Genomic DNA, 12822 nt, shown 5'->3' with positions numbered 1-12822 from the left:
GGTCCTGGAATCCGAGAATTACTCTTGCCTTGCGGGCTAAACCGACTTTGAGGAGGCTCTTTCTCCAAGAAACGGCCCCGGGGCTCAACATGTAAATAGAGGGGCAGGGCTAGCACCCGGAACACATAAAGATTCACCAAGCCGTGCCCCGGCAACCCCCCCCCCCCTCTAGTTTAGCTTCCGTCATAGTTTCCGTTGTGCTTGGCGAAGCCCTTCTTCACCACCACCGTCACCACACCTTCGTGTTGTCGGAACTCATCTACTACTTCTCCCCTCTTGCTGGATCAAGAAGGCGAGGACGTCATCGAGCTGAACGTATGCTGAACGCGGAGGTGCCGTACGTTTGGTACTTGATCGGGACGGATCGTGAATGTGTACGACTACATCAACCGCGTTGATAAATGCTTCCACTTAGCGATCTTCAAGGGTATGAAGATGATCTCCCCTCTCATTTGAATGCATCTCCATGGATAGATCTTGCATGTGCGTAGAAATTTTTTGTTTTCCATGCAACGTTCCCCAAAATATGTGACTCGTATGTGTTACACCATAGTAGCAATCCAACATTTTTGTGATTGGAGATCCCGTGAAATAAGATCCAGGTAAAGAGGAAAGTAATCGATAACCCTCTCTATGTGAAGATGCAAAACTCTCAGAACTAAAAGGTAGGTTGGCAACATGCCTTAATGTGTTTCTATTGTCTATATGTAGTAATATGTCATCCTATAGAGCATTCTTGAAAGCAGACACCTATATGAGCCTCGACTTGTTAAACGTCATAGTCTATGAGACTTGAGTGTTCTTTAGTAAGTTCATGAAGAGACCGGAGAGTATGACCCATATGCTCCACCCGTGGGTAGGCTACTGACACCCAACTACTGGTTATGACTTTGAGCGAAACTTGCTGAGATAGAATTTACAATTCAAGGCATATTCCATTATTAAGTTGTGTATGCATGCGGCTTAATTAAAGCTCTAGGAAGAAGTTAAACTTAACAATGTCTGTTGGAACACTAGTATATTAAACACATAGCGAAATCAGGCAAAGCTCGAAAAATGGAGGTTGGAGATCTGATGAGGGATTGTAAAATAATAGACTTGACGCATGTTTTTTTTCGGAATTTCGTAGAGCAAATCGCGGAAGCTCATGTATAAATGGCAAGTGGAGGTTATAAAGTTTACTTACACCCAAAAGGTGGAGAAGTTGTGAGACCAACTTATATAATGAGTTCTTGCTTTAAAAGAACTTAAATAGTGGGTTTCCTCACTCCATTTATGATTGGTTGAGGAGAGAAAGAGAACATCACACGCACACACCGAAACAAGCTGGTGTTTTACCTCATCTCGCAACTTGAGTCATCGTCGTAGTCTATTCATGCCGAACGCCGGCGTGCACTGGCGAGCGGGAGAGCAAGCCTCTGGAACCCTTCATCCTTGTGATCCTTCATGAGGAGAGGACAAAACGGAACCCTTCATCCTTGTGAGCCTTCATGAGGAGAGGACAAAATGGTTTTTTGCGAACAAGCGACTGCTCAAGTTCGCTACCATGGGTCTTCATCTATTTAAGTTGGACGGCGTCGCGTACTGATGTATCCAATGTCATCTGCTTCGATCGGTCTTCAACAACATTATCATCGACAACATCACTCCCGCAACAGTCATGGCTCCAACAAACAGTACGTGCTTCGTGATCTATTCATTTTTCTAATTATGGTTCTTGCTACATGTACGATCTTGTTGTACATGCTAGTATGTTAGTCGGCTGCATGCTAGGAATAGTTCAACACATGATTTGTTTTCTGAAATTAAACATGAGATTGCCTAATTCTCCAACATGAAAGATGACGAGGATTGTGCGGGTAGGGTGGCCGTCTCTCGTATTCGGGTCCGTGAACGAATAATGTGTTCGATTCGGTACGCCGTATGCCCTTGTAAAACAAAAAGTCAAAGCCGGCAGCTACGTAAATCCACTTGTAAAACACGTAACATTATTTACGTAAGTGTAAGTGTAGCATTGCTCGTTCGCGACTCGTCACGCTTCCACTCTCGTTTCGTTTCCTCCGCCCGGACCACAACACGGAGAACACTGGATTGTTTGTTTTGGTGGTTTTTGGTGGATTCGGACTGGATTGCTGCATGTGCATGCGGTCCGTTTTTCTCCGGTTTGACCTGACCAGCGGGCGTGCCCGGTTGTGCCTTTGTTCAGCGGTGCTAGCTGCAGTGATCCACTGATCGATGGTACTATCAATTGCATTGTTCAGGCGTGAAGCTGTGACAGGTGGCGCAGTTTGTTTAACTTTCATGTAAGATGGGCGCGTTGCACGCCATAGCACGTCCATGTGATTGATCATGTGGTGTTGTTTCTCGTCAGAAAGGAGTTTTTTTTATCGTGACAAGTACTCTAAACGTGGAGTGTCACGAACTTCCTTAACTTCACCAACACGATATATATACCCCATGGCCCTGTCGTGATCGTACCATCTGCCCATCCGGCCCTGTCATGCCGCGTGTGACCGGTCTTGCCCGTAAAGTTGAACGTCCATCGTCAAAGCTTAAACAACTCCTTAGACAATATATGCATGTGCTGGCTAATCTCCAAACCAATAATTTTGTCATAGAAGAGGGCCGGCTAATGTCCTTTTCACGACCCAAAAAAGCAGTCAAGTTTATATAAGCATATGCTTTGTTTTAGCTCTCCTAGGAATCTTCTCCCCTGAACTTTTCCATGCCCCAAATTGCACCATACATTGAATCTCCCCTTGGTCTTGCATCTGTTTGTGAGCACGGGATTCAAATCAATTCACCAACAAAGTCTAGCGCGAGTGAGGTGTCTGATTACAACGACCTGGATTTTGGAAGCGAAACTTGTCCCTTGTGTAGGTGGCAGGCAGGCAGAGTCCACCGGATTTGGTCGGCATTTTCAGTTTGCAGCTGCCGTGTTCCACCTCGATAGCTCGGCATTTTCAGTTACTACTACTCCTGTATTTGCTTGGCAAAATGCATCAAGAGTAGTACAAAAGTCTGCACTAACCTCTGAAACGATGGTCATGCTAATCTGGAGCACAAGTGCACGGTGACGCGCGACAGGAAACCAACAGATACAAGTGTCGTACGAGATGCATGAACGTACGTTTGGAGTAGTAGTTAGACGTGATTCACGAGAGCGATAGAGTAGATCTTTCTGCTCATGTGCTGTTTCTTTGCGTATTGCTAGCTCACGAGAAGAGGAGGTTAGAGGGCGCACAAGTTGATGAAGAAATACGAGCGAACACTTTTTTTATTTTTGAGAAACACAGTAGTAGTACCACATTTTCAGCAACTCCTCCCAAGGTAGCTAGAATGCTGCTAAATACTACTACGGTGTGTGGCCAAATAACGGATTGATTTTCCTTTTGGCAGTTTGCGACAAGTGCGCTGCACACAGGTGATGGATAGCGGCAGACGTGACCCGCCGTTAACTTAGCAACCAAACAGCTCCAAGAGCGTAGTACAAACCAAAAAAATTTGGAATCATCGCTGGCCAACTTGTCCGGCTAAGAAACAAAGAAGGCGAGAGAAGAGTACAAAGAAACAAGACACGGAGTGGGACGGATGGAGTAGCATAGCATGTATCCATCCATATACGCAGTCGCAGATAGGGATCGGGACGTGGGAACAAACGGACAAGTGCCTGGCCTTGGCGCGTAGCAAGCTTTTGGGCGTCCGCTCTCGTTTTGTTTGCATCGCCGGCGGCTTTGAATTCCGTCACAGGCACCACCAGCTCTTGTCTCCGTCACGAGGCCGACGCTTTTGGTGTCGTTCGATTGTTGCCACCTGCGAGCAGGTTGGTTTCTTTATGAACCCAACAAAACGGCATCCAGAAGCTAGCGACCCCCGAGCCCGCTTTGGACGCACTCTATCCATCAATCCACGGTGCCAGCGCCAGCTCCAACCAAAAACCACGGGGCAAAACAACGGATTTTGAGGTGATTTGCTGCTTGTCTTAGCCTCCGCTCGGGATGGGAGGGGAAGAAAAGCAGGAGGGGAAAGCGTGGCACGGGCTGGACTTTCAAGGCCTTGTACTACGTCTGTTTCTCTGCGATGGTACGCTCAAGCGCTATCGCCAAATGCGATGGACAACCATGGTGCTTGTCCTCGTCTCCGTTGGAGCTATCTATGGCATGGCGTGGCGGGTTGGCATGCGATGATCTATTTTCTTTTGCGTTTGTGTTCGGCAGCATGCGTCAAAGCGGCATGGCGTGCGATTCTTCTCTTTTTTCCAACCCACTCCCGTGCACGGTGCACCTACCTCTGTAGAGCCTACCTAGCAGAGGTGAATAAATGTGCACTCTACGTAAGAACCGCCGTTTTATTTAGGGTACACTTTTTTCATGACTGGAACTCGCAGGAGCTCTGCTGTTTATGTTAAACCTGCTACGTGCATGCCTGCATGTGTTGTACGTATATCTGTTCATGGCCTGCCTTTCCGTTCTAGTTCAGATGAATGAATCGATTTTAGCAAGACTGATGAAGTTTTTCTTTTTCGTTTTTGAGAATCAGCAAGACTGATGAAGTGAACTGCGGATCAGTGGCGTAGCCAGGGGGCCTGGAATGTTTGCATTCGAGCCAGCCCCATGTACACGAGCCCAAGAGAAAAGGAATGACCAGCCCCAGCGCCCAATGCCGCCAATGCCGCCAGCCCCAGTTCGGCCATGATAGTCTCCTAGTCTGATGCCTAGTAAGCTAATCGTTTCGTCTTCCCTGTTCCTAGTGAACGGCTGAACTTAGCGAGCAGTGACCTATGCGACCGGCGCGGTGGGTGAGTCGGCGGCCGGTGGGCGTGCGTGGTAGGTGCCTGGCGGCTGGCGTCATGCATTAGGCATTAGTAGGAGCACCACTCTCATGTATGATTTTTCATGATTTCCTCTCCTTCAAAATATGTTTGAAAACCTCAAAAAATGTTTTAAAAATTATGCTAGTATGTTGGCATGTTGTAATTGTGGCAAAAAAAACGCATCAATTGGACCACCCTGGTTTATAATCCTGGCTACGCCACTGCTGCGGATCCCATCAACACGCATACGTAGTGCATACGCTTGACACTCGTCACGCTAGCTAGCTGCGTGCCCGGACGGTCGCTTCCTCTCCCATTGCATTCTCTCTCGCCGACGATGAGAACGCGAAGAACAGTGTCTTGGCTTGCCTGTTTGTCTGGAAGATTTTTCGAGCATTCGAATTGGATTCTTGCCTGTATATGCACGCGGTTGATTTTTCTACGGTTTGACCTGACCATCGGGCTTGGCCGGCGGATTTTGCATTATTATTATTTTTTCAACGGTGCAATGATTGAAACTCCACGCATCAACTTGCTTGGGGGCTTGTAAACCTTAGAGAAACCATATCAATTTCGACATTTTGTCGTCTTGCCCGCGAGGTTCAACGTCGATCGTTATTCTCAATGAGGTGAATTTTCAACGCAAGAAAACGGGGTAGTATATGCGTGTTCAACTGGTTAACAAATGGTTCTTCGGTCCCTACAAAAAAACAAATGGTTCTTCGGACGGAAGCTTATGATTACTGAGCTCATGTCCGGTTCAGCGGAAACCAAAAAGAGCTCAAAATTTTCATTTTTTAAACATGTGGTATTCATACTGCAACTGGATGCAGTGGTTCACATAAATGACATGGGACGAGTCAGAGAACGGTACTGGCGAACAGATCGACCTCTCCCAAAGATCTGCTTGTGAATTGTGATGCACCAAGTGTCAAGCACACAATATTTTGGTCACCGAAAAATGCATCATCTTATGTAAAGCACGTAAATAGCTTATTATTTCTTCGCAAAACAGTTAGCTTCTTTTTTAGGGGTAACGGCTAGCTTATTACTATTTCCAGTATTTACCTAGCTCTACATTTTCTCAACCTACCAGTATCGGTGAGGAGGCCCTAATGGCGCCACACCCAACGAAACGTGCAAACTCTTTTGACGCGCTGCGTGTCAGGCGCTCAAACCTCATGTGTAGTACATACATGCTTTTGTTCGAGACATGCGACCAGCCACACCAAAGCCATGCATCATTACGTAAGTCTTGATGCGTCTGCTTGCCATTCTTTCCCAGTTGCGACTAATTTGAGGTGGTCGACCTACTTGCCTGCAAGCGTGCTATTTTCCTTGCTCAAGACCTCAACGTTCACAAGGTAATCATAGAGATAGACTCACAAATGGCGGCACACAAGATATTGTCCGATCAAAAAGATTTTTCAGCTAACGGACAACTAGTTGAACAGATCAAAGTTTTCCTTGGGGCTTTTGATGAGTTTCAAGTTGCTTGGGTGCCGCGGTCAGCGAACAAGGTCGCACATATTCTAGCTAGGAAAGGTTACTGTAACTCTTTATGTAAAACTTGGCTCCATGTTGCTCCAGAGTGTATTCACTCGGAGGTAACAAACGAGGGGGCTGCGAACTTATGAATAAATTGGCAAAGATTTTCCCCTAAGAAAAGATACATAGCTTCACCTGCTACAATTTATCTGACGGACACGTGTGAGGTATTGGATAGACCAACTCAAAAAAGTCGTTTTTGGTGCAGGATCTCCTAGGGAACAGGTAGAAATTTCCGCAGTAGGTGGAGTTAACCGGCGTGTCACTACATCAGCACACCGACACCGACAGGCAACAGCAGAGGTATCGATCATATCTGTGCGTGTGTGTAAGTCTGTGGCGTGCGGTTCGGCCGTGAGATAAGCTACCCCTAAAGGTTGAGCTGGTTCCTCAAATCATTGTCTTACATGGTAACAGACCTGATTACGACCCACGTTTCCGCAAAACCCTAACCCCGCCGCCGCCTCCTCCATCGCGCCGCCGCCGCCGCCATGTCGGGTGCTGCCGCCTCCAGCTCCTCCTCTGCCGGGTTTCTCCCAGCCTCGCTCGCCGCCCTCCTCTCGCTCCCGCTTGACTCGGCCCCCATGCGGCCGCCGCAGCTCGGGACCAGGAGCGTTGGCTCGTTTTTCTCCAACAACTCTCCGGCTCCTTCATCGCCAGGGCTTGCGCTGACGGTTCATACGTCGAGCGCCTCTTCACCCGCCCCGTCGTCCGGCGTCATCGCGCCTGTGGCCTTCGCGCCCGAGGCCACCTCGTCGGCTGTCACAGCGGGCCTCATGCCATCCGCGCCTCAGGCGGGATTCACTCCGGCAGCGCCTGTTGCCTCCCTCTACGGGGCATACTCGCCGCCGCCGCCCGCGGGTTCCAATCCTGTGGTCCCGCCCGCGCCGCCCGCCCCTGCCCCCATGGCGTACGCGCCTCCGGCAGGTGCCTCCACGGGATCGTTGCCTCCACCGTTTCACGTCGGCAACCTCATCACCACCAAGCTCTCGTCCGATAATTATATCTTCTGGCGTGCGCAGGTTCTTCCGCTCCTTGGGAGCCACTAGTTGCTTGGCTACGTCGACGGCACTTTTCCTTGCCCTCCCGCGCTGGTGGACAGCGTGAACGGCCCGGTTTACAACCCGGCACACCGTGTCTGGACGGGGCAGGACCAGGCGAACCTCTCCTCCATCCAGGGTTCGCTCACTCCGGCTGTTGCCGGGCTCATCGTCTTCGCGAAGACTTCCCATGAGGCTTGGACCATCCTTGAGCGCTCTTTTGCGTCACAGTCGCAAGCCCGGGTCAGTGCCCTCCGTCGCGAGCTTGGCGCCTGTGAGAAGCTTGATTCCACGGCAACGGAGTTCTACAACAAGGTCAAGGCTCTTGCTGACACATTGGCATCCATTGGACAGCCGCTTACCGATTCTGAGTTCAACTCCTTCATCGTCAACGGCCTCGACGAAGAGTATGATGGCTTAGTTGAGATCATTAATGAGCGTGGCAATACGACCCCCGTGATGGCGCATGAGGTCTACTCTCGGCTTCTTCTTACTGAGCAGCGCGCTGAGGCGCGCCGTGCCAACCGCAGTCGCGGCTCCTCCTCCGCCAACGCGGTCTACCGAGGTGGTCGCCCCTCCGACGGCGCTCAGTCCTCCGCCTCGGGCAAGGGGCCCGCGCCGCTCCCTCCGGCCTCGTCCACCCCCACTCTGACGCTACCTGGTGATGGGGGTCGGCGGGTCTGCCAGCTCTGTGGTCTTGACGGACATTGGGCCTTCAAGTGCCATCGTCGTTTTCAGAAGAGTTTCCTCGGTCTCGGCAATGACGGCAAGGATACGCGCAACACTGCGCGTCAGGTGGCTATGGCCGACCGCCCGGCGCCGCAGAAGCCTCAGGGCCATACTCAGTCCTACTCCGTTGATCCGCACTGGTACATGGACTCTGGTGCGATGGAGCATCTGACGAATGAGATAGGGAAGCTTCATCCTCGCGAGCCCTATCACGGTTCCGATAAGATCCACACCGCCAACGGAGCAGGTATGCACATCTCCCATATTGGTCAAGCATCCCTTCTCACTAGTCATGCCACTAGGAGGCTTCAACTTCGTGATGTTCTTAGAGTACCATCTGTGACGCGTAATCTCCTTTCAGTTCCTAAACTCACTTATGACAATAATGTGTTTTGTGAATTTCACCCGTTTGATCTTTTCATTAAGGATCAGGACACGAGGGCCGTTTTGCTTAGTGGGCGTCTCTACCAGGGCCTTTACCGTCTGGAGCATCCTGGAGTCTCTCGGGTTTTCAGTGGAGTTCCCGTCTCGTCGTCACAGTGGCATGCTCGTCTTGGTCATCCTGCCACACCTATCGTTCGTCATGTTTTGCGTCGTCATGAGCTTCCTAGTGTCTCTAGCAATAATGATGTAGCAGTGTGTGATGCTTGTCAGCAGGGGAAGAGTCATCAACTTCCTTTTTCGGACTCTGGCCGTGAGGTGAAACATCCTTTAGAACTTGTTTTTTCGGATGTATGGGGCCCTGCCCAAACTTCTGTCAGTGGTCATAACTATTATATTAGTTTTGTGGATGCTTACAGACGGTTTACTTGGCTCTATCTTATTAAGCGTAAATCTGATGCGTTTGATATTGTCGTTCAGTTTCAAAAACATGTTGAACATCTTCTCAAGCATAAAATTGTTCATGTTCAGTCGGACTGGGGTGGCGAGTATCGCAACCTCAACTCCTTCTTCCAGTCGCTTGGGATTGCTCATCGTTTAGCATGTCCACATACTCATCAGCAGAATGGTTGCGTCGAACGTAAGCATCGTCATATTGTTGAGACTGGTCTCACTCTTTTGGCCCATGCATCGGTTCCTTTCCGGTTTTGGAGTGATGCTTTTACCACTGCATGCTTTCTTATCAACCGTACTCCCACACGTGTTCTCAACATGAAGACTCCCCTTGAACTTCTCCTTAATGAACAACCCGATTATACTTTCTTTAAAGTATTTGGGTGTGCTTGCTGGCCGCATCTTCGACCCTATAACAAACGCAAGCTGGTATTCAGGTCCAAAAAGTGTGTCTTTCTTGGCTATAGTTCCCTTCATAAAGGTTACAAATGTCTTCATGTTCCCACTAATCGTGTCTACATTTCTCGGGATGTAGTGTTTGATGAGCGTGTCTTTCCGTTTGCCAATCTACCTGTGTCCACAGATGCCCCTCCGTCCATGCATTCATCCTCTCTTGCCTCTGACCAATTTGATGATGTTGCATACTCTCCTGTGTTATTGCCTAACCATGGTGCAGGAACTGGACGTGGGGCTCGTTTGGAGCTTTTGGAGGACTCCCCATCATCATCGCCGCCGCCCTCTGCTGTGCACGTCGATCACACCGCGACGTTGCATGGCCTCGATCCGTGTGCCCATGCACGCTCGGTGGATGCACCTGAGGCACCGGCCTCGTCCTCTGATCGGCCTGGTACGCCTGCGTCTCCCGTGGCTCGGCCCGCTACGTCGGCCTCGCCCGCGTCTCCAGCGGATCAGCCCGCTACGCCGGCCTCGCCTGCAGCTCGGCCCACTACGCCGGCATCGCCTGGGGCTCGGCCCGCTACGCCGGCATCGCCCGTGGCTCGGTCCGCTCCACCGGCCTCGCCCGCGGCTCTGTTGGATAGCCCGCTGGCGGGCTCTGGATCCACCGAGCCGTCTGCCATGATGGAGGACCTGGTTCCATCGCCTGGCTCCTCGTCGCCGGTTGATTCCTCCTCATCATCGTCGCCCAGCCCCTCGCTGGCTGCTTCCTCGACCTCGACGGCTCCTGTGTTACGTCCACATACACGCAGTCGTAGTGGTATTTTTCGACCAAAGGAACGTACGGATGGTACTGTTGCTTGGTTGGCAGCATGTCTGGCTGCTGCTTTTGCGGATCCGTCTTCTGAGCCCCGCTCGTATCAGGCTGCCATGCGTGTTCCTCATTGGCGAGAGGCTATGGAGCAGGAGTATCATGCTCTTCTTCGTAACGAGACATGGACTCTTGTTCCTCCCCACCACGGGTTAATGTTATTGACTGCAAGTGGGTGTTCAAAGTGAAGAAGCACTCGGATGGATCTATTGAGCGTTATAAAGCGCGCCTTGTTGCCAGAGGATTTCGGCAGCGCTATGGTCTTGATTACGAGGACATCTTCAGTCCCGTTGTCAAGCCTACCACCATTCGGCTTCTTCTTTCTCTTGCTGTCACTCGCGGTTGGTCTCTTCGTCAACTTGATGTGCAGAATGCCTTTCTTCATGGTTTCTTGGAGGAAGAGGTTTATATGCGACAGCCGCCTGGTTTCTCTGATCCTGATCGTCCTGATCACATCTGCCGTCTCACCAAAGCGCTCTATGGTCTGAAGCAAGCTCCTCGTGCATGGCATGCTCGTCTTGCCTCAGCTCTTCGTGCTCATGGGTTTGTGTTGTCCACTGCTGACTCCTCATTATTTCTTCTACAGAAGCCAGAAGTCACTATGTATCTTTTGGTCTATGTGGATGATATTATTCTTGTCAGTTCCTCTCGGTATGCTGCTGATGCTCTTGTTCGCTCTCTTGGTGCTGCTTTTGCTATCAAAGATCTTGGGAAGCTTCACTACTTTCTTGGGGTTGAGGTTACCTCTCGTGCTGATGGTCTTGTTATGACACAAAAGAAGTACTCCTTGGATTTATTGCAGCGAGCTGGGATGCTTAAGTGCAAACCGACTACCACACCCATGTCGTCTACCGAAAAGCTCACTGCCGTTGATGGTGCGCTTCTGTCTTCTGCGGATGCCACAGAGTACAGGAGTATTGTTGGTGGGCTTCAGTACTTGACGATCACGAGGCCAGATATTTCTTATGCTGTCAACAGGGTTTGTCAGTATCTTCAGGCTCCCCGCGACACTCATTGGGCTGCTATTAAGCGCATCCTGCGTTATGTCCAATTCACAGTGTCTTTTGGGATGCATATTCGGCCGACTCCCTCTCGGGTTCTTTCGGCCTACTCTGATGCGGACTGGGCTGGCAGCCCGGATGACAGGCGATCCACGGGGGGCTATGCTGTGTTCTTTGGCTCTAACTTGATCGCCTGGAGTGCTCGGAAACAGGCTACTGTATCACGTAGTAGTACTGAAGCTGAGTATAAGGCTGTGGCTAATGCTACTGCAGAGATTATTTGGGTGCAATCTTTGCTTCAGGAGTTGGGTATGTCTCAACCGCAGCCTCCTATCCTTTGGTGTGATAACATCGGTGCTACATACCTTTTTGCAAATCCGGTATTTCATGCCCGAACGAAACACATTGAAGTGGACTATCACTTTGTACGGGAACGTGTGTCACAGAAGCAACTTCAGATCAAGTTCATCTCTTCCAAAGATCAACTTGCAGACATCTTCACTAAGTCTTTGCCTTTACCACAGTTCGAGGCTTGTAGGCGCAATCTTACCCTTCTCAGTTCTTTAGAAAGTGGCTAAGATTGAGGGAGGGTGTTAGACTATGTATAGCTTCTGTATTTGTGTGCGTATATTATACCTATTGTAACACACCCATTATATATATGAGATAAGCCACCTCTAGAGGGTTGAGCTGGTTCCCTCAAATCATTGTCTTACAGGCCGGATGGATACCGACACTGGAAATTGATCGTGAGCAGCTGAATCAAAAAGGACTCCGAGGCACAAATTAAGTTTGGCTAACGGGACTTCCACGACGAAATGAGTTGTCAAGTTCATACCATATGCTTGTTGTAACTCTCATAGGAATCTTCTCCGCCCTGAATTTCTACATGGGCCGAACGGCACGATACATTGAATCTTCCCATGGTCTTACACCGGCCAGCACGGGATCCTGGCCGGCTTTCAGACGATTCACCGGGGAAGTCTAGTTCGAGTGAGGTGTCCGATTACAACGACCTGAATTTTGGAAGCGTAATTTGTCTGTTGTGCATGGTGGGCTGAACGTTGGGTCGAAACCAAAGCCAGCCATGGATTTCTCCTTCAGGTCGGGACAAACACATGGTTTAGTTCGCAGCTACCGTGTCCCAACTTTCACGGTTTGACATTTGTGTAAAATTCTCTTGAAGAAAACGTCAGGCCATGTACACATGTGATGTGATCTAGTAGTGGTTGGGAGCTTGGGATCTACTGTACTTATAAAAGGTTTGCACTTAACTCTCAGCCGATAGTCATGCTAATTTGGATGGCGGCGACGACCCGTGACATGAACCTAACAGATATGTGTGCCGTGCTGGCCACACTAACGGCTGGACAATGCCATCTAAAAATACGAAAGAATTGGTTTCATTTTGGCAGTTTGCCACAGGGAACCCCAACTTGCAAGGGAACACGTCCAAACCCAATTAAATATGGACTTGTCAGTAGATAGAGACCGGAGGCAAGAAAAAAAATGGCGTGCTTGGTCGCGGCATTGTCCCGGACGTCGGGTTGCCGGTGTCTCGCTTGGACGCATCGCATGCGGCTGCGCCCG

The 12822-nt window shown here is 50.0% G+C and overlaps 1 protein-coding gene across 1 annotated transcript; it reads left to right on the top strand.

Annotated features, from left to right (window-relative positions):
• Positions 1 to 6852: 6852 nt before the first annotated feature.
• LOC141020763 (uncharacterized) lies at positions 6853 to 11979 on the top strand. The gene is made up of 8 exons (XM_073495708.1): positions 6853 to 7383; positions 7633 to 8377; positions 8492 to 8637; positions 8992 to 9151; positions 9641 to 9749; positions 10602 to 10713; positions 10818 to 11541; positions 11951 to 11979. Exons 1-8 carry the CDS (start codon positions 6853 to 6855, stop codon positions 11977 to 11979), a joined length of 2556 nt encoding a protein of 851 aa, XP_073351809.1.
• Positions 11980 to 12822: the final 843 nt, after the last annotated feature.

This window comes from Aegilops tauschii, chromosome 3, assembly GCF_002575655.3.
Source record: "Aegilops tauschii subsp. strangulata cultivar AL8/78 chromosome 3, Aet v6.0, whole genome shotgun sequence".
Lineage (NCBI taxonomy): Eukaryota > Viridiplantae > Streptophyta > Magnoliopsida > Poales > Poaceae > Aegilops > Aegilops tauschii.
This window is presented reverse-complemented; position numbering and strand designations above follow the sequence as displayed.

Excerpts from the sequence above, each read along its gene's own strand:
- LOC141020763 (XM_073495708.1), top strand. The coding sequence starts at position 6,853 with ATGTCGGGTGCTGCCGCCTCCAGCTCCTCCTCTGCCGGGTTTCTCCCA. Across the intron at positions 7,384-7,632 it reads ATATCTTCTGGCGTGCGCAG|TCGCAAGCCCGGGTCAGTGC; the intron begins GTTCTTCCGCTC and ends TTTGCGTCACAG. Across the intron at positions 11,542-11,950 it reads ATCTTTGCTTCAGGAGTTGG|GCCGGATGGATACCGACACT; the intron begins GTATGTCTCAAC and ends ATTGTCTTACAG.